Source organism: Calidris pugnax, unplaced genomic scaffold (genome assembly GCF_001431845.1).
Source record: "Calidris pugnax isolate Ruff unplaced genomic scaffold, ASM143184v1 scaffold28, whole genome shotgun sequence".
NCBI classification, from domain to species: Eukaryota; Metazoa; Chordata; class Aves; order Charadriiformes; family Scolopacidae; genus Calidris; species Calidris pugnax.
Window position 1 is genome coordinate 12,697,743 of NW_015090842.1, and position 19,657 is coordinate 12,717,399.

At 42.4% G+C, this 19,657-nt stretch overlaps 1 protein-coding gene across 4 annotated transcripts in view; it reads right to left on the reverse strand.

Annotated features, from left to right (window-relative positions):
• Nucleotides 1-19,657, reverse strand: part of ZNF536 (zinc finger protein 536) — a 366,566-nt gene that overhangs the window by 57,034 nt on the left and 289,875 nt on the right. The window contains exon 9 of one of the 4 annotated variants that reach the window (XM_014942473.1): nt 5,525-5,565. The exons of the other annotated variants lie outside the window; for them this stretch is intronic. Coding sequence (XP_014797959.1) covers nt 5,552-5,565 — 14 coding nt within the window. The 3' untranslated portion in view covers nt 5,525-5,551. The remainder of the gene's footprint in view (nt 1-5,524; nt 5,566-19,657) is intronic. 4 annotated transcript variants of the gene reach the window in all.

Here is a 19,657-nt window from a genome sequence, read left to right on the forward strand (position 1 = left end):
GTTTCTAAGCCATCTGTGCCGCATCCTCTAGGTGGTGCTGATACTGCACAGCTCCGGCTTCCCCGCACAATGAAAACATTAATTTGCTATGAGATAATTTTTGACGTAAATGTAAAATGGTGCCCATTCGAACTCAGTAATGAAGCATGGTGCATTTCTACAGCTCCTAATTTGACTAGTTAAATGACTCCATTACGTGTCTAACAGACAGAAGCAAATAATTTCTGGTCAGTTGACGCTCACTTATCCGTATCATTTTACCCTGAAAATAAAGTCTCTAATCTACAGTTTCTTTGTCTTAGTTTTTTTAAATATTATTAAAGCAAACATACTTAAATAAGAGAGATTAAACCAACACAAACTAACAATTAAGGCTACAATACAGAAATCAAGTTTATATAATGTGGGAGGATGGATAAAAATTAAAATTAAATAATAAATTAAATGACTGCTTATCTCTGTTATTTCCACTGTGAGATTTGACAACATTACTATTTAGGAAAAGGAAAATATCTTTCTCAAATTCATTGACTTTGAAAACCACTTTAAATACTGCCTGCAAATCTGCCCATAAAACTTCCCTGCACAACTTTGAGAATGTTTGGAAAGACTCTCTACAGTACAGAGCAATAAAATAAAAATGTTGCCTTAATAAATATCAGGTGATGAATAATTTTGCCCCAAGGAAAAAAATGGTTAATGCTGAATCTTAATGTTCCTCATCTAAATGCTTTTTTCTTCCTGCTAAAAACAAGTTTAGAATTAAAGCATATCACTTTACACATATTGCATGCATATTAGCGAGACACAGCTGCTTATGCCCTACTCTTAAGAGCCATATGATTAAGTTATGGGATATCAGATAATCCAAAGTCCTTTTCTATTGGTCACCTTTCGCAGACAAAGGCTTTTTAGTTTTAAGTCCATTTAATGACAGAATGTCCAATTCTATAAATGTGTGAGTAATTCCAGTGGAACACCTGTGGCTCTCTCTGCTAGAATATAGAAGGAAAGATATAAAATGTCATTACAGTAACATTCAGTGTCTGACTTCAGCAAAAAATATTCGCAATCAAGGCTGCCACTCCATCCCTGATGTATTCCATCATACTCAGGTTTCCATGGTCTCGGAGAAGTAAGTGTGAGCTTACATACCATATGTGGAACCAGCCTTCATCACAGTGGGGTGAGCTAAGGACAGAGCAGCAATTTTCTGGTTGAAGTCACGGGTCCTGTGGGCTCATTTCCACCATGGTTTGTGGGGACAGAGACATGTGACTCTCAGCATTATTAGCAAGGAAAACGTAAAAGAAAAGTTTGCATGCCGCTCTTAAAAAACCAAACAAAATCCCCCAAAACCTGTACTTAGCCTTTTTTTTCCATGGATTTTTCCTCTTATCATTTAATTATAGGGTTTTTTCCAAAGATTAAAACACTATTTGAGCAGTTTTTATACGAGTACGAGTTTCCTAATGACAGGGAAGAAGGGCAACCAGATTTTGAAGCATCTGATGCAGCATCCAGGAACCCTGAGTTTTCTATTGATGTTTTTGCAGCCATGACAGTGGAAATGTTATGACCCAAATCTAACTATGGAGAGTTACATTAAAATTAATGAGCTTCTTCATAGTAGCCATTCTTCAAACAGAAGAAGCGTTCAAGGAGTTAGGAGTTGGATTTACAACTAAAATATAAAGCTCAATATCGATGTTCAATTTCAGCAGGGTTAATTTTTGAGAGCATGCTTAAAGTGTCAGTGAATCGCAGGCTCGCTGCTGCTCTCGAGGAAGGCAATGGCAAAACTCCCAGCTGACTTCAATGAGAGGAGGAGCAGACCCTGAATGGAATAAAGGAGCGGAGGAAACAACTCCATACGGAAATGGCAAGTGTTCAAAGATGAGTTCATATCAGCAGAAAATACACATGCGGTCTGACAAAAATACATGAAGGGTCAAGGAAACAATCTCTCTCTTGGGGAATCCAAAATAGCAAGAAGGAGATCTCAGATTGAGGAGAAAGGATGGTCTGGAAAGGATGGACAGGACGCTGGCCTTGGCCTCCAAAGAGCAAGCACGGTTTCTTGGTTTATCATGGACCAGGATGCACATGGGGAGGTTGGCATGAGGCCATCCAACACCACACACAAGCAAACCAAGCAACCGGGGCGCTGAGGAGGATATCTGCTGCCAAGGCGGCTGCAAACGCCAACGTATGGAGTGGCTACAGAGGGTGAGAAAGAAGAATCAAGGAAGTGAAGGGGAAGCTCTAAAAATGCACTTCTTTGAGTATCTAAAAGTCCAAAACAAGCTGCTGAAGACGGGATGCCTGCCAGAATTCAGAAGGAAAAGGTAGAAGGAAGGGGGGGCTTTAGCAAATACATGTGGAATGTCTTTGGAAGCAGGGCAGGTACCCGTGGATGGGAGGACCAATGTAACACCTATATGTAATAACAGCTTTAGGAAAGATCAAGGAAATTAAACACCAGTCAGCCTGATTTCAGCAGTGGGGAAGATATTGGAAACACTAATCAGGGACAAAATAGGGAAAGTTATGATTTAATTAAAGATATTCAGCATGGATTCACAAAAGGGAGATCATACGTAACAAAACTAATAGAATATTTGGAAAAAAAAAAATAACCCAAAAACCCCTCAAAAAGAATTGAAGGAAGCCACGAACATGATTTATGTGGACTCTATGAAAGCTAATGCTGTATGATCCCCTAACAGGCTACGATGTCATAAGTTCTGACGAGAGGGTGAGCTAAATAATGCATAACGAACCGGACAGTGTACGAGGGCACGGCGCTCCGCATGCTAACACCAGGAGGGAGGAGAGACAGGAGGCATAGCTGGTCTGTCCCAAAGATCACCAGCAAAGCTGATTTCATTCCACTTCTATTTCAATGGCATGCAAAAACGGGATGAAATTTATTCCAAGGAGAAAATGGAGGGGAAGTCGCAGACAATATGAATGAAGGGGACAATATATAAATAATAAAATAAAAAAAAAAAAATCCAGCTTGCCTTTTAGTGAGCAGGGAAAGTGATGGGATGCAATTCAATAAAGAAAAAATGTCAAGTAACATTGTGGTAAGAACAAAAGGCAGGCACCACTCGCCGTTCTCCTTAGTGCAGACGAAAGGGGCAGAAGCACGGTGCATGATTAGAAATTAAACTCTAAAAATCTTAAACCTAAGACCTAATGTCAGCATAAAAAGAGGCAGAGATATTTCTGGAATTTCCAAATTGAGGCACTGACTAAACTGTGCGAAATCATTCCTGCAACGTGTAATGGGAGAACGAGGAAATATTTGGAAGACCATACCCCAACTTTGGCTATCTTTGTCATTAGACGGATACAGAATATCCAAAAAAACGAGTGACAAAATTATCCCAGCGAGTCAAACCCAACCAGATCAGTGTTCTTTAAAAGCCGAGGTAGAGAACACACAACTGCTGAAGTAGCCTCAAGTTACAGCCGTATCTAACAACAAGTGGGCACGAGCCGAAGCTAAGGAAAAGCAGGCACTAATGGAATTTAAGTGGAATTTCTTTACACAGAGATGATAGTCAATGTCACATGCAACCCGCTGCAGCATTAGCAACCTGTGGAAAAATATTACACTGTGACTCATTCAGAAGAAGAGACAAAGCGTGACATGGTGTCCCTGGCTTTTCATCCTTTAAAACTCTGCGAGCCACTACTCGAGTGAAATATTAAAATAAAAGCTACTGCATTTTTCTTGTGGGCCAAATAAACAACGTAAGCTGGCATGACTGCAAATTTTCATGCAAGCAACATGTGAAGGCAAGTAATTGAGAGGTGTGTGCGAGCCATAGGATGCACAAAGGGCCACCCCTGCAGAACTGCAGTCGGACCTAACTCACTTAATCTGCTTTGGTGGGGGTTTTATTATTTTCCAGGCAAGGATACACCACAAAAACGGGCTTTAAGGGAACACTCTTGAGGATGTTGCTTCCCTCACAGCTGGTCCTACAAACCTGGCATGAAGTTACCAGTAATGGAAGGCTGGAAATGCTATTGCTCAAACCGTCTCAGAAACAAATGGGATTTACATGCAACAGTACAGCCACAGCACCAGTGATGGACTGGTGTCTACAACTGTCTGTAACTGATAGCACAGCCCTTCTTATACAGTAATGGGGTTTTACTCTTGAATGTTTTCAGCACAGCAGCACCCATCCAATCGCAGAGGGCCCACCATGGAGGGGCTCCCATACAGCTGCATTTCAGTGGCCCTTCTTAGGGCTGATGGATTTCCAGCAGGGAGTGATTCCTTGCTGAGGAGCATTGCTGTTGGGACCCTCTAGAAGATGCAGGTAGACAAACGGGGCTTGCCTTCCAGCTGGTGCCAGAGGAGGGTGGAAAACAAGCCAGGAAAAGATGCAACAACAAGGCGCTCAGGGCAAATATTTTTTAAAAATCCCAAACTAAACAAAAAACCCTGCAACCACCCAAAACACAGCAAACAACAATCCCCAAACAACCAACCAAAAAAACAAACACCACCACACCCTCAATGCTACAAACACTCAAGTTTGCTTACAATTAAACCTTCCTCAAGTCCATGAAGAATTTCTCACCCATTTCAAACAGGCACAAGGCCCACGCTTACTCTTTCAGTTGTGTTACAAAACCACCCTAAAACTGGCCACATGGCTTGGCATTACGCAGGAACAGACTTTGCTAGCTGTTGTTTTCTGCTATGGGGTGCTGCACATGCACAGGGCGTAGAGAAAAGCCCAGTGAGCAGCAGCTAACCCAGCCCCTGCTTTGGGAAGGGTTATCTCCACGTAACCTGGGCAGGTACCTTGAAAAGCACAGCCTTAAAAACGGTGCTTTTGCAGTGGAAGCCCCAAGAGACACCTAACAACAATGTCACCCTCTGCAAGCCCAGCATAATAAATACTAGAAATACATAGATGGCAAGAGCAAGAAGTGGATCAATAGTGAGGAAAGTGGGGGGGGAATGAAGGAGGGAGACTGGGGTAAGTTTGTGGCACCGGAGCATCACGACAAGGGCTCTGTGCTAGAGGTGGTGTGTTCCCACCTTGCTCCCTCCCTCGCTGCCTGGAAAGTCATCTTCTAGTCCTAACGGGGGGAGCACGTTACATCTTCCCCATTCTGCACCTAAACATCACCATTGTGCTACTCCACACAGGGACAGGAGGCAGATTCAGGGGTTCCTGCAGGGAGGAGAGGGAAGGTGGGGGTCCCGCTGGCTGCCACCACATTCGGTTACCAGTTACCCAAAAAACAGGAGAGGGTGGTTTGGGTAAGTGCCCAGCATAGCTATATTCTGTTCAGAGCAAAGCAGGCATCTCCTCGGTCTACACTCCCACCGCCCATCCAGAAAAAAGGTTCTCATGAAGATACATCTCTGTGAACTCATAAATAGCACTAAACTTTAATTTACAACAGAGCCTAGTGCAGCACCCCTTAATTACAGCCAGACCCATGAATGCAAGGTGTCTAGAATGAAAACAAAGGGTTAAAATACCTGTCTGGATTTTTTCTTGAAAATCAGTCATTGAGAATCATCTGTCAGTAAGACAAAATTAATTACTACATGTAAAAATGAAAAAAAAACCAACATAACTTTATATATTACATAATATTACAAAAATGTTCATAAAATCCTGTTGCTAATGATGCATGTTCACCTTTCTAATATTCAGACTAGCCAAGATTATTATACCCAATTTGCAATAATCAAAAAGGAGAGAAAAAAAATATTTTTTTTTTTTTAATTATTTTATCTGACTTTAGAAGCCTTGGAAAAAGCCTTCTATAAATTACAGTAACTTGCAAAATTCAGTCATATTTTTGAATAATCTTAGAGGTCTGGTGCTGAAGAAATTGCTGGAGTTTAAACATTAGATATTTATGCTTAACAAAGCTAGTAAATACAAGCCTTAACCACTTCATTCACTCAAATCTGGGCAATTATTGCACTTTTCTCTTGCAAATATTTTACTAATTTATGCATAGTTAATTTTTCTTATACGTTAAATCAATTACTGGTAATATATTAAATATGTTTTTAAGTTTAACACATAAATAGAGTTCTGTACTAGAGCTTTAAGGCCTTTTTTGGAAAAGGTTGCACGTGTTTACGTTAAAAGGGCTTTCAAAATTTGGCAGTGAACACATGTCCAAGTTCCCCAGGGCAGAAGCACAAACCTTCTGCGTGCCCCGGGCCAGTGCCCAGCACGCTGGGATGCCAGAGGAGCCAAAAGCAAGAGTCCGGGGAGCCACCTCCCACCTCCAAAAAGAGGTTGAAATATATATATATATATATATATATATATATATCATAGCCAGTATACTATGTGGAGTGTAGCCTCCAGCTGGAATAATTCTTAAGTTAATCATAATTTTTTTAAAAAGAAAAAAAGCTTCAACACTGCTCAGTTTAGCCATTTTCAAGACACAACCCCCTTTGAGAACAGTGGTGAGGTTACGAGGGATAAGACGTGAGCCCAGCCACAGCTCCAGCCTTGCATTCTCACGTCCTGACAAACAGCGATCGACTCCGTCCCGTTTCACTTTCCTTTTGACCATGGGACAGTTTATGGCAAACTCCCAATCCCTCCTCCCCAGAGCATCAGCACGTGGTGCTGCATCTGACCTCCCTGAGCTTTCCCCCTCCACACCAGAGTGAGGGGTACGGGATGGGCAGTGATGGTGAGACTGGGACACTCGGTGCAGACCACCTCAACTGGCTCTCAAAATTGGTCCTTGAGATATTTAGCCCGAATCCAGAAATCTAACAGGATTCTGAGGAGCAAGTTGAGCAGAAGCTGGCTACATTCATCCATCCCTGGGAGATGCTGCTGGTGCCTCATGGGAGACACTGAGCAGCCTTTTTATTGTGGTTTGATACAAAGAGGGTGTCCCTGTTATTGTGCAGTGCAAGCCCCTCAGATACCTGCCTCTGGAAGAGCTCCACACAAACCCTGGATACAAAGAGCTCTTATTAGTAGGTAAAAGGTATAAAAAAAGAGAGAAAGAAGAATTACTGAAATGAGCAAAAAGCTTTTTCAAATCACCAAAGCTTGCCAAAACACTAAATACTGCCCCTCCATCCAGACAATTTCGTTTGACTGACTCTCAGACTAGCAGTGGTTACCATCCTGGCCAAAACCAAGTATCACCAAAGCATGGAGCCTTACAGTTAGAAGAGCAAGTCAGATTGTCTGCTGTGACAAATGTATATAGCATGAAGATATTCCCTGAGGATGCGACACCTCCACGTCCCCTTTCATAAAACTTCCATTAAGAAAAAAAAAAAAAAAAAAAAGAGGGAAGAAATTTTGCAGAACAATGGCTATGGAGTCAAAATAAGTCCTGTGTTAAGAGGGTAGAAAGGTTACACTACAGCATAGAAAGACACACACAGCAGGGTGGTTTTGAGGTGGTTACTCCTCTCAGCTGGCCCAGCACCAAAGGTGCAGCAAGGCTCAGCCCGTGGGTGCTGCCCCAAAAGCCAGTAAGCAAATCCCTAGCTCTTTCTTGGACACAGTTTTCTCAACCAAGAAAGCTGAGACTGCAAATTGCTATTAAGAATTGGAAGGGAAAAGTGTCTTTTGTTGAAGACATGAAGGGGGGGAGGGAATTAATAAAGCAGCAGAAAATGGGAATTGGTTGCCAAACTGGAAAAATCAATTATTCTACTGAACAACAGTAGTGACAAATATAGCTGCCTCTACTCCCTCCTCCTCCTCCTCCATTGAACAAATTGTTAAAAGAACCAACAATCTGTTGAACGACAACCCCCGGTATGGTGTCATCATTTAAAAAGTGAACACAGAAAAGGTCTTGTTAAAAAGGAGGCACAAAGCTCCAGACACGATTTTGGATTCACCCTCAGTGAATCCCCGCGTTCGTTTTGTTGAGTTTAAAGCAGCCATTCTGAACTAGGTGTTTGATCATATCAATGCAAATAAATGCTTGAAAAGCACCCAAAACAGCCCAGATCATGACAATAGTGTTTGGACTCTTTCCATCTAAGAGTAAATTCCCACAGTCACTTAGCCCCCCACCTGAGATCTCCTTTGCTTCCCCCTATTTTTTTTATATATAAAAAAAAGGAATACACCAGCATTGTCTTCGGTCCAATTATTGCACTTTTAAATGCAAACTGAGGTTTCAAAACCAGCCGATAATTTTTTCTCTTCAACTGGGATGAATAAAAACCTGGTGGTGACCCATCGGGTGGGCAGCATTGCAGAGCAGGGTCCTGTGGGTTTCTTTGGAAGAACTGCTCTCGCATTAGTGGCAGACAAAGGAAAATGGTAGGAATTTTTCTTCCATGCCATGTTGGTGACTGGGATAGCATTGAATGAAATGGGAGGTGTCCATAAGGTGAGGCTGCAGGACGGGTGCTGGGAGCGGGGTCCCCAAAGGGCAGTGGCATGGCCGGGGACCCATGGGTGCCTGTGCCCCACGTGCTGCAGCAGTGGGGCCCATCCCTTCTCATTTCCTTACAGAAATTTTACATCTTTACTGTTAAAGTGGTGGCCCAGTAAAGGTAAGGGATGAAACATCAAGAGGTAACAAATACTTCCGAGACCAACCATAGAACTGTCGCGCCGCGCCAAGAGAAGACCATGGCCAAGACACCATTACAACAGTTGCTGTTTTGGCCATCTCAGGCCACCAAGTTATGATTTTTTAACATTTCCAGCCTGTGGCAGGTGGGTTCACGCATCTCTGCTAATAAAACAGGATCTCATGGCAAGCTTCAAAGCTGTCTTTACACTTGTACTCCCAGGCACTTACCACAAGGAATGTACCCATGCCAATATGCTTTGGTTGCCAAACTGATAAAATGAATAATGCTGGACACCATTTTTGCTTTCTTTTCCTTGTCAGATGAATACATTAAAAAAACACGCTAAAAAACTAAGAATCTTAATAGCTGTTGAGCATTCAGCAGATGGTACCATCTAGACCCATCTAATTCGAGGCCAAGCAGTCTAAATCCTGGTTGTAGACAAGAAATAAAATTTAATAGTGATGAATAGGGGGCAAAAGCAACGACTTGAGAAAACAGAGGGGATCATCCATTTCTTTAGCTTGGAAAATTAAGGGCAGTTACCATACATAGTGGCAGCAGATTTAACCAATGTGCCAACAAAAAGCCGAATTTGAATCTGATCTGATCTGTAGAAGTGCCATTTCAGGAGTCATGTCTGATTCACAGAGGGGTAAATGGATCCAAGTCCGGCTTAATTCTACTTTTCCTCTACAAGAAAATCTTTAAAACACCAAACCTTGGAAATGAAACTAGTTTCCAAAATATTTACACTAAGAAAACATGCCACGGCTGAACCATCCACAGAAACTGCTACTTTCTGTTAATATTTTTTAAGCTTAATTTTAATTCTTTCTAATGAGGAGAGTTACTTTTCAGAGAGGAAAGCAGAGCAACACTGAAAAAAGAGAATGATTCCCGAGTACAAAGTGCAATGAAAGGCTGTATATGCTTTTCATGTAAGCATACATTATGCCTTCCATATTGTTTAAACTTGCTCATCACTGAACTACTCTACATGTAACTAAATTACAAATGGCTCAATGCTAACAAAACATAGCAAATTAAGACAGAATCAGGTCAGACTTCTGTTTGAATTATCTAACTGAATCTCTAACCTGGCGCAGTATTTGGCCACAGTCAAAAATACATTAAATACACACAAGTATATATATACATACACGTATGCGTGTGTTATGTCTATGAGTGTGTGAACAAATGCACTTAAAAAAAAAAAAAGAAAAACGGAGTTGAAATCTGTGTGCCAGAGTATATTGCCAGGGGATGGGGGAACCAGGACACATTTACACTAAGACTAGGATGGGGGGTGGGGGAACCAGGACACATTTACACTAAGACTTCTTAATTGTGGGTACAATCAGACAAAAAGCACAGGAGTTGAAATCTGTGTGCCAGAGTATATTGCCAGAGGATGGGGGGTGGGGGAACCAGGACACATTTACACAGCCACTTCTTGATTGTGGGTACAATCAGACCCACAAAAAAAATTTGAGGTGCAAGATGAAGCATTTGCATCATCAGATACCTGATCTGATCCCGCCGTCAGGCAGGTAGGCAGGCACCAGCTCAAATACTCAGAGACTGTGTGAAATTATAGACAGAAATCTATAGGTTCACCGCAAAAATGCTAAAGGCAGTGATCAGCCTAAAAGGTTCATTGCTAGGAGAAGGTAGTAATGCTGCACATTAATGAAAGCCTGGACCTATCACCTGCTGTAATAATTATAATGCTAATATGGGGGGTTGCCTCAGTTTGTGTTTTTTGGCATTCCCGTTACTACCAGAAACTGCAAATTCGAACACTGTATGTGCAACATAAATGAAAAGATTCTCACCTTAACGCTGTGCAGAAGAAATAAATTATGTTTGATTTGGGTTTTTGGGGGTTTTTTTGCATTTTCACTTTTAAATTTCCTTTGACTGGGTGAACCTCAGGCTACAGAAATGCACGCTGGCATCATAGCTACACAGATACCAGCATACAAATCTTTTCTGTCCAGGAAACACATAAACACTAATCCATTTTCTCTACAAAATGTAAAACTTCACATGTTCTGTTCAAGCTCATTACTGACTAGTATCTTAAGCTTGTCAAGTGTTTTAAAGGAGCTTTCCAAGAGAAGTTTGTAGTTAAGCATATGGTAAGCTCGTCCAGTCCATATGACTGGTTGAGCATCGACCACTACTGTTGATACAGTTTCCCTCAATATTATGACAGTATTTGTCAATGAAAATTAAATTGCTGTCAAACTTTTCCCACTAAACTTACGGCACAACACTCGGAGAGAGCCAGCTTCGTGACTCAAGCCAATAAGGCCTCTTCTAAATACTCCTCTATTTTACCCGTTTGTGGAAGAGTCCCTGCGGATTTATTTCTAACTTTTGCAATAACCAATAAAGGCTTTCCAGTGCTTTCTGCGAAAAAATTCTGTGAAGCCATATTTAATGCATTTACTGCTTTTTCTTATATTCTGTGAAAATCACGTACACAAACAGCCGCAGCAGTATCTGGGCAATCTGTGAGCACGGGTGCATTTACAGGCAGCAGAACGGGTGACGATGCCGTGCCAAACCTGAGGAATCACACATGGATGTGACACGTCCTGCTCATGTATACAAACATCTGCTCGAGTTCGTATTTCGAGGGTCAGGGAGGAATCACATATTGAAAAAAAAAAGCCTAAAAACCCTAGACGGCCCCAAATAACAATTATACCTTTACTATCTTTAAAATTATTCAAAGGAGTTAGTTGGTGAAATGTTGCATGTTTTAAACAAATGAGATGCAGGTTACTTCTTTACCTTTGATTAATTTTTTTTTTTTTTTTCAAATGCTGAGTAGCAGTCCCTATGAACAAAAAGCATTAGAATGTCACGGAGCAATTACACCAGAGAAGGCTGTTCCTTAATCAACCTTAAACTTAAAAAAAAAAATAAAAGCGTGATAGCCATTTGTGGGGCTGGGTTTTTTTTATATCACATTAAAAAAAGGTGTAATGGAAGATGCCAACAGTGAATAAACAGTCTGGGAAGAAAAAAAATAAAAATGTATAGATGGGTATACCAAGAACAACATGGCATTAATTGCAATAAATAATGAAAGACAGTTGCCACTTTTATTTGGTGTTTTACCATCTCCTTTCAACACATGAACCTCGCCTCATCCACCAATGTAGGAAAATACTTGTACTGTAAGACTGATTTATAGGATCATTCTGGAATTGTACTTCTTTGCCACCATTTTCCGTGCCTTTCCTAAGCACATTTCTCATTAGACTATGGAGCCAGCACCTCGGGATCACCAAATCAACGCTACGTGATATTTACTGACAACTGCAGCACCAAACTCCAGAAATTTTAGTTGATGTGCCGGTGCTGAGCACCAAGCTTGAGCTTTGGCTGAGCATACCCTACTGAGGACATGGGCAGGGTATGTCCCGAGCCTGTCACGGGTGATTTTCAGAGACCAGAGAAAGCCAAACTAATGACCTCCCCTGGGTGGGATGGGAGGTACATTGGGTCTGCTGGAGCGTACACCCATTTTGTCTAGGCGTGCTGGTCTACAAGATGCCATCAGAGGTGGTAGAGGCTCTGCGAGCTCAGCACCAGATGGGGCAGCTGCAAAAACAGGGCCCACCTCACCCTGGGACTTTTATTTGTAACTCCTATTGCATTACTGAACCAATCCTGCTCAAACAGATGGACACTCTTTCCATCCAAACGCAGGAGCCTGTAAATACCTTGCTTCTCCATATCTTTCCACAACAAGGGGCTTCAGTTTGATGTTTCTGCTCTAACAGCCCGCATACACATGAAGATTGGGCTGTGGTAGGAAATCAGAAGTCAAGATGCTTTTCTCTTGTCTAATCTGGGGCTGCAGAAAGACAAATCAGTAGCAGTGGAGCTTTTCTCCTTTTGGGATCCCTTTGTGAGGGACAGGGGATAGTGCTCAAGGTCATTGGCTTTGGTGTTTTTGACAAAATTATTTGTCTGCTCTTAAATTCAATGGGCAATTTCAGTTGCAGCCACTTCCCAAAGCCTAAATTTGGCAGTTTGTAACACTTAGCCAGTCTGTTGGGAAGGCAGCAATGTCCCTAAAATACAGATATGGAATTAAAATATGGAGCAGAACAATGACTCTATTTGTCTCTTATATGGAGACACATACACAGAGATTACTCAGATGGAAAAAGGGATATAAGAAGAATCCCAGAAATGACAAGCGCACATTAAGCATCATCATGTTTTAGACGGAGATATTTCTTTGAGAAATTATTTGCAACTCGGAGCCCTACCTCCGCAGCGCACACATGGCTTGGGTGCGATGAGCAATTGGAGCTGAGATTAGCTGGAGACTCGAGCAGAGAAAAATGGGAGAAGGCTGATACATATCTATGTTCAAAGGTGATAGTGTCACCCTGGCCCATCAGAATTTCAGTAGGCTGATGGTGGAATTTAAGTCTCTCTCATATCGAGTACACAAAGAGGTACATCTTGGCAGTATAACAAAAGCCAATGTGGGTGGCAAGGTAGCTGCAAATTTAAGCATGAATGCTCTGGATGTGGGGGCTTGCACCTGATTACCAGATGCTTCAAGCAGATGGCCAGGGAGAGGAGAGAACAAGGCTCATGGTTGCTTTGATAGGGTTACAAAAAGCACCAAAACCAGAGAAGAGAAAAAAAGAAAGCTTCCCCGACTGCACAGGGTGTCAGATCAACAGGGCCACCGAGCCACGGCACGCTCCACACCACGTTTCAGAGGTGAGTCCCAGAACCAGGCTGGTGGTTAAGTACCAGCAGCAAAGGTGATAGAAATGGGGTTCAGGAGAGGGGGGAAAATAAATAAATACCAGACGATTACCACTAAGCAGAACAGGGAGCTGCTATTTAAGCACAGGATATTCTTGGGGTTTTTCTCTTTGGAGGAGTTCCTCCCATAGGAGGCTTTGCACTGATGTATCATTTAGTACGTGTGGGAGTGAATATAGGATTTTTCTTTGGGGCTGCAAATGAGTTTTCCTACAAGCAGTGAGAAGTGTCAGGGCTTGGGGGGGGAAAAAAAACCAAACCAAAAAAAACAAACAAAAAAACCCCTCCTCAACAACAACAAAAAACCAAAACAAAATATATTACAAAGGAAAAAAATCAAAAAGCTCATTTTGCACAAAATGCAGGGTAAAAATTTGAGAATTTGACTCTGTTTCACCCTGACGAGTAACCAGACAAATTTCAGCTGAGCAATCCACCTCAATGATTGGAGCAGTATTTGTGTCATGGGACGTCTGATCCTGTCTTGGGACCGATTGACCTGGCACTGCCCAAACACGGGTCTGGTGGTACAGGGCACGGGGCATCTCCAAAGGCAGCCGAAAGAGCCTTCCTGCCCTGACATCCCCAGCAGCGTGGTGGGGGAGAACGTTACAGCACTGGCATAAACCACGGGTAACTGGTGACCTGAAATCATTAAAAATCCATGTTCATCACATTTCTCAGGAGGAGGCAGCTTCGGCCAGGCATCTTGGCGAACCTCCCACTCCGATCACCTCACCCTGCCAGCTCCATCACTCTGTGTCCTTTTGGTTTAGTGTTTTATACTCCATAACTCCTTCCCAGTATTTTGAGGATGGAGATGGCTGATCTACATATGCACCACCAGCGGCCAAACTGGGTCTTCCATACCTGAGTGCTACAGAAACATCTCACCAAGCACCCGAATACAACATCCAGCTGACACAATCCCCATGGACCCAGCAAGGCAGTGGGTCCAAGTCCATGTTCAGAAACACATCAGATTCATGCCACCAGCCTCCACAAAACATGCATCTACCTTAGGATAACGAATGTTTGATTGTTTAATGCAGTTTAAAAACACTTAGTGTGCCGCAGTGGAAAGATGAAGCTGTTGTGAGGAGGGATGTAGGGTGGTGGCACATTGCCTTCATGACTGCCCAGCCCAAAAGCCCCATCTTGCACCTTTCTGGTGCCACCTTGGCTGGTGGCAAGCCATGGCCAAGAGGTTTGGCACATCCAGTGAGATGGGCCATCTGATGTGCAGACTCTGAGGACACCCCCGCTGGGGACCCCCACACCTTTCTCAACCACAAAAAACACACAGATAGAGAGTTCACCGAATTCCTCACCCCATCCCAGCCACGGGAACACTTTACTTGACATCTGGGTAGCCCAACAGGCATCTCCCCAGGGTCCCAAGGGGTGTAGTCCCCCCTCCACCTCCCCACACCACCTGCTGGTGCCCAGGGGGAGGGAGAACAGGCGGCACAGGGAGAAGGAAGGAGGATCTTACTTATTGAGGCCTCTCCTCTTTAGTGTGCTAATCATTACAGCACATCCGCTCAGCATTACTTTTTCCTTCTGCACAAATAATTAAGAAACACCTGTGTTCTTTTCATTCAATAACGCACGTTTCAGAGAAAGCCGCTCTTTTAAGCTTACTTAGATTATTTTCTGTCACCGCGATTCAGCTGACAAAATAACAATGACTCACTTTGCCAAGGATTGAGAAAGGGGGGAGGGAGAGGCTACCAACCGTACTGTTAAAAAAATAAATTTAAAAAAAATCAAATAAATACTGAAAATAAAGAGGAAGCAACCTTAACATTTATCTCCTTCAAAATGGCCGGTGCCCCCATGCAACTTTGAAATCTGAATAAACTCCTGGAGGTGACTCTTTGCCAACGTTCGCTCCTATGCCAGCTTTCTCACAAACGAACAGCTTGTATCTCCATGAAAACCAATGGATGGAACAAATTGTATTAAATTATGTAAAATGATACTAAAGAGCACAATCTACCAGTAAAAAAAAAAATATTTAAAAATTGGAAAATCTTGTTTTTATAAATTTGAGAAAATTGTAAAAGATAATTAGGAGGGGGAAATGTTAAATTTTTATTGCACTTAAAGGGATGTCTCATGGCTTTAAGCAGGAAATGAGATTTATTCTCTCATAGGTCAGACACACATAATTCTTTGGTGCCGTTGACACCTGTGAGTTATTTAGCCTTCCTCATACTTTAGCATGTAGAGAAATCCCATCTCTATGAAGCTGAGCACAGCCCTGTGACAGTCTCAAATTGCCCCTCCCCATCACACTGTAGGAGCTGTCAGTGCACATTATGTATCCAAATTTCCTTCTACTTCTCAGAGACCCTTTTCGGAGGGGGAAGGGGATGCAAATAACCGTAATTAGCACCAAATTTGCTATATCCTCAGAAAATGATTAAGGATATTTTCAGCACCTTTTGGGGACTTTTGTAATTTAAATATACTGCCATGTCCACGCAAAGAACATTCCAGTAACTTTGCCTGAAATGGGTTTTAAATTGATGATTTCTAAGCATGAGTCAGTTAATCACGAACAAAAAGATCTGACTATTTCTGTATCCAGGGTGGCAGAGAGGGTGAGGTTGTGCGAGCTTTTTGGCTGGTTCCAGGCTTTAAATGACACTACATTGGCATACAATAGGAAGCTGTGATTCGGGGCTTTGTTCTGGCAGCACCGAGCCCCGCGGTTCCCAGCCTCGTGCCACACGGCGCCCGCGGGTTCGAGGCACCATTTGGAAGAGAAGCCCATCCCCTGCGAGGGCAGAGGGACCTGGCAGGGGGTCAGTGGGTCCCGGGGGGGTCCCGTTGCCACCGGCGGAGCCGGAGCATCCCCCGGGGCTGCAGGAGGTGGCCAGTGCCCTGGTGTGCAGCCAGGGCTCCATCACCTGCCCCCCTTCACCAAAGGTGTCAAAAAATGAAACAAGATAAGCTGGATATATTCCCTTCAATCTAAGTGACAGAGAGCCATTAATCCAGTTTTAAAATAAAGAGGTTTGTCTGTATGTGCTTTTTTTTTTTTTCTATTCCCCCCGCCCTTTCCATTGCAAGACCCTGAAACACACTCATGATTCTCAGCTGCAACAGATAGTTAATTTATTCTGCAACTGCATTAACTCAGAGTACACCTAAACCTTCCTAACCTATCTCTGGGAGGATATTTTTGTGCCACATGAGTGAGGGTTAGCTTTAACTCAGTTCTACTACACAGCTCTCCACTGGAGATCTTTGCATTCCTAACAAAAAAAAAACCTAAAAAAATAAAAAAAAAAATAAAAAATAACTTCTGCAGCCAGTAAAGCACATACAAGAACTGCTCAGCAGGACAAATGAGCATTGTAGCTTCCATAGTCACATACGCCACAGGGAGCCCCAACTAATTTCCACTCTCAATAGAGCTTATACAGACCTGGAAGCTTAAAATTGTTCCTGTCTTTCCATTGAATAACACTGGGCTCCTGTAAAAAAAAAAAAAGGCACTCCTTTCCTGAAGGGCAAGAGGAATTTGAAGGCCTTTGGGGCTGCAGAGGGAGAAGTTGCTCTACCCCTTCCCTAGGCGGCTGCATGGTGGCCGCTAAAACCAAATATACCCAATAAAACACAGGAGCTTTCATGTCCCACCACCGCCTTGAACCCCACCTCTGCTGCCAGGGGAAAAAAAAATAATCAAGAAGAGCCCAGCCGAGACCACTAAAGCGTGGGGGCATCGCCTGCTGGAAAATGACAGTGTGCTTGCTATTTTTTTATTTTTTTTTTGCAAAACAAGTAGCTCTTAAAAGCTGGCCTGGAAGGGTTAATGCGTTGACTCGACAAATAAAATTTCTCTGTGATCCAGTCGCCACCGAGAGCCTCCCCTCGTGACTCATGGCAGCTGGAGTTGCTAAACTGGCAGCGTCCTAGTGTGGCATCAGGAAATTTAAGATAAAAAACATATACCATATAAAAATAATCCTAATAAATTCTGGAAAACGTAGATGTGCAAAGCTCCACGCGCTAAAAAAGCATCCTGCTAGAGGAACTATTTTTAAAATGGCTATTAGGAGGTGTGAAAGCAAAGCTGTCTATTATGTTTCTAAAGAAAGGCACCAAATGCTTATTTTTTCATCCCGATGGATTCTGAGTGACCGTCTCTGACAGACAGTTAGCACAAGGTCACTGCCAGGCATTGGGCTGCCGGCCAGCAGAGCCTCCCGCCCGCGGGACTCCCTGCTCCAGAGGGACCAGGCACTTGGGGAGAAAATGGGACTTGCCCAAAAGACGTTGGTTGAGATCATCCAAATGAAACCTGAGCTCAGCCGCTCTTTTCTGGGTTTCTCTTTCATACCTTTTCCTATTCAGCGGGACAATTTGATCTATTTTTTATTTTTATATTTTTTTTCTGCCATTAAAATCCAGCAGCTCTTTTACTTACGTGTTTTTCATGTGGTAAATCGAGGGAATAATAAAGTATAATAATAAAAAAAAGACGGGGAAAATATTTCCTTCCCCTCTGCGCGACTCCCACCACAGACAATGCAAATCCCACAACACATGTTTGTAGGGAAATCAGAGCACACTCAGGGCTAGAAGTGCAAATTCGTCTCGTCTAAATGATTAAACCAGGAACAGTTATAAACAAGGAGCTTTTTATCCCACTGATTTTGGGATGGGTTAGTGCTTTTCTCCAAACAGTCTTCAAATAGTTTATGCTAACCAAAAATATCTCTCCAAAAACACGGCCTCGCAGTGACCAAATAAACAAGAGGATAACTCCAAGGGGGAGAAGGCAGCACAGGGGGGGAGAACAAACTTGGTGGGGCTCTGCTGGGGTCCCAACAGACCAGGTCACCTTTTGGTCCACATACAAGTTGTCATTTCATTTTATGTCCAACCTGTAGCAAACATGGTACATTCAGAAACACCTTCCTTTTGCTTTATTTCCTGTAATTTCAGCTAAAAGTGCTCTCAGGTTCTTTTTGGTTTTTTATTAATGTAACTATCTAAACAATTGGCTTTGCAGATTTTTTTATTATTATTATTATTATTTTAAAAACAGCAGTTCTAGGAGGAGCTTTGAAAAAGCAGTTTTCAAAGGAGATGCAGTCAAATTTCATCTTTACCAGTTGCCCGTTATCACCTCATGGTATGAGACCAACACCTCATGCTTTCTCCTCCTTGAAGGTATGGGAACACCTAGACCTTCACTGACTCATACCCAGCACCCAAAGCACCAGGAGGATCTCCCTGCTCCATGTCAAAAGCTGCACACTGACTTCAGGAGCCTTTGAATCAGGTCCATAATCTACAGCAAAAATGCAGTGACAGCCTTAATTTGCTTTCACGCCAGCTTCTCTCTTTTTTTTTTTTAAATATTAAAAACATATTTCATCATTATGATCTACATTTTCATTCACACACATCTTTTTCATTATTTTTTATCAGTTAATCTAAAATGATACACCAAGTGCTACCTAAAAAGCCAGTTTAATATTATTTCTTGGAAGGAAAAGATCTGACTCTGATTTCGCTTGGAATTCACTTCCATGCAGCCATCAGAGTTACGTTGGTATAGAAGTGATATAAATAAGATCAGGATCGGCTTACAGGTGTTAGGCAACAGAGTAAAAGAACACAGTCAAATTCTTACATGCATAGCACTCTATACATGTGTTGGAAGTGCTATTTAAGCACACAGCAGTTGAATGAATAAAAGAATGCCTTTTTGAAAAAAAACAATTATTTATATGTCATTGCAAAACACCATGGGAGCAATTGGTTTCTCCCCCAAACGTCACCTGAAAAACCCAGAGTACGTGGATTAATAAGGACCTGCTCGGAATTCAGGGCTTCTAAAAATATGAGGACTACCACAAAAATACTTATACAGGTGATACTCTGTTTTTCCATCAGACTTTTATGCAAGAAATTGGGCTTGCATATTACAGATGATTCAAAAAGAATAATTAAAGTCCTACATGGACACATATCTGCCTCAGGGCAGACCTTTTATGTTGTTTTGCATTCCATGTGTCACTCAAAAGAATTGCAACTGGGAAATGATGTTGAACTAAAATAAGACAAGAACACATTGACTAAAATTATACCCTGTCCAATTTGCTGACACCCCTTTAGACATCTCGCCATGATTGCTCTGGTGCAACCACTGTTCTACGTATGGGTGACATTTAAACTAAGCATAGTTGTACACTGAAATCAAATAAAGGATTTGAAGACTCCCCCCCCCCCCCCCCCCCC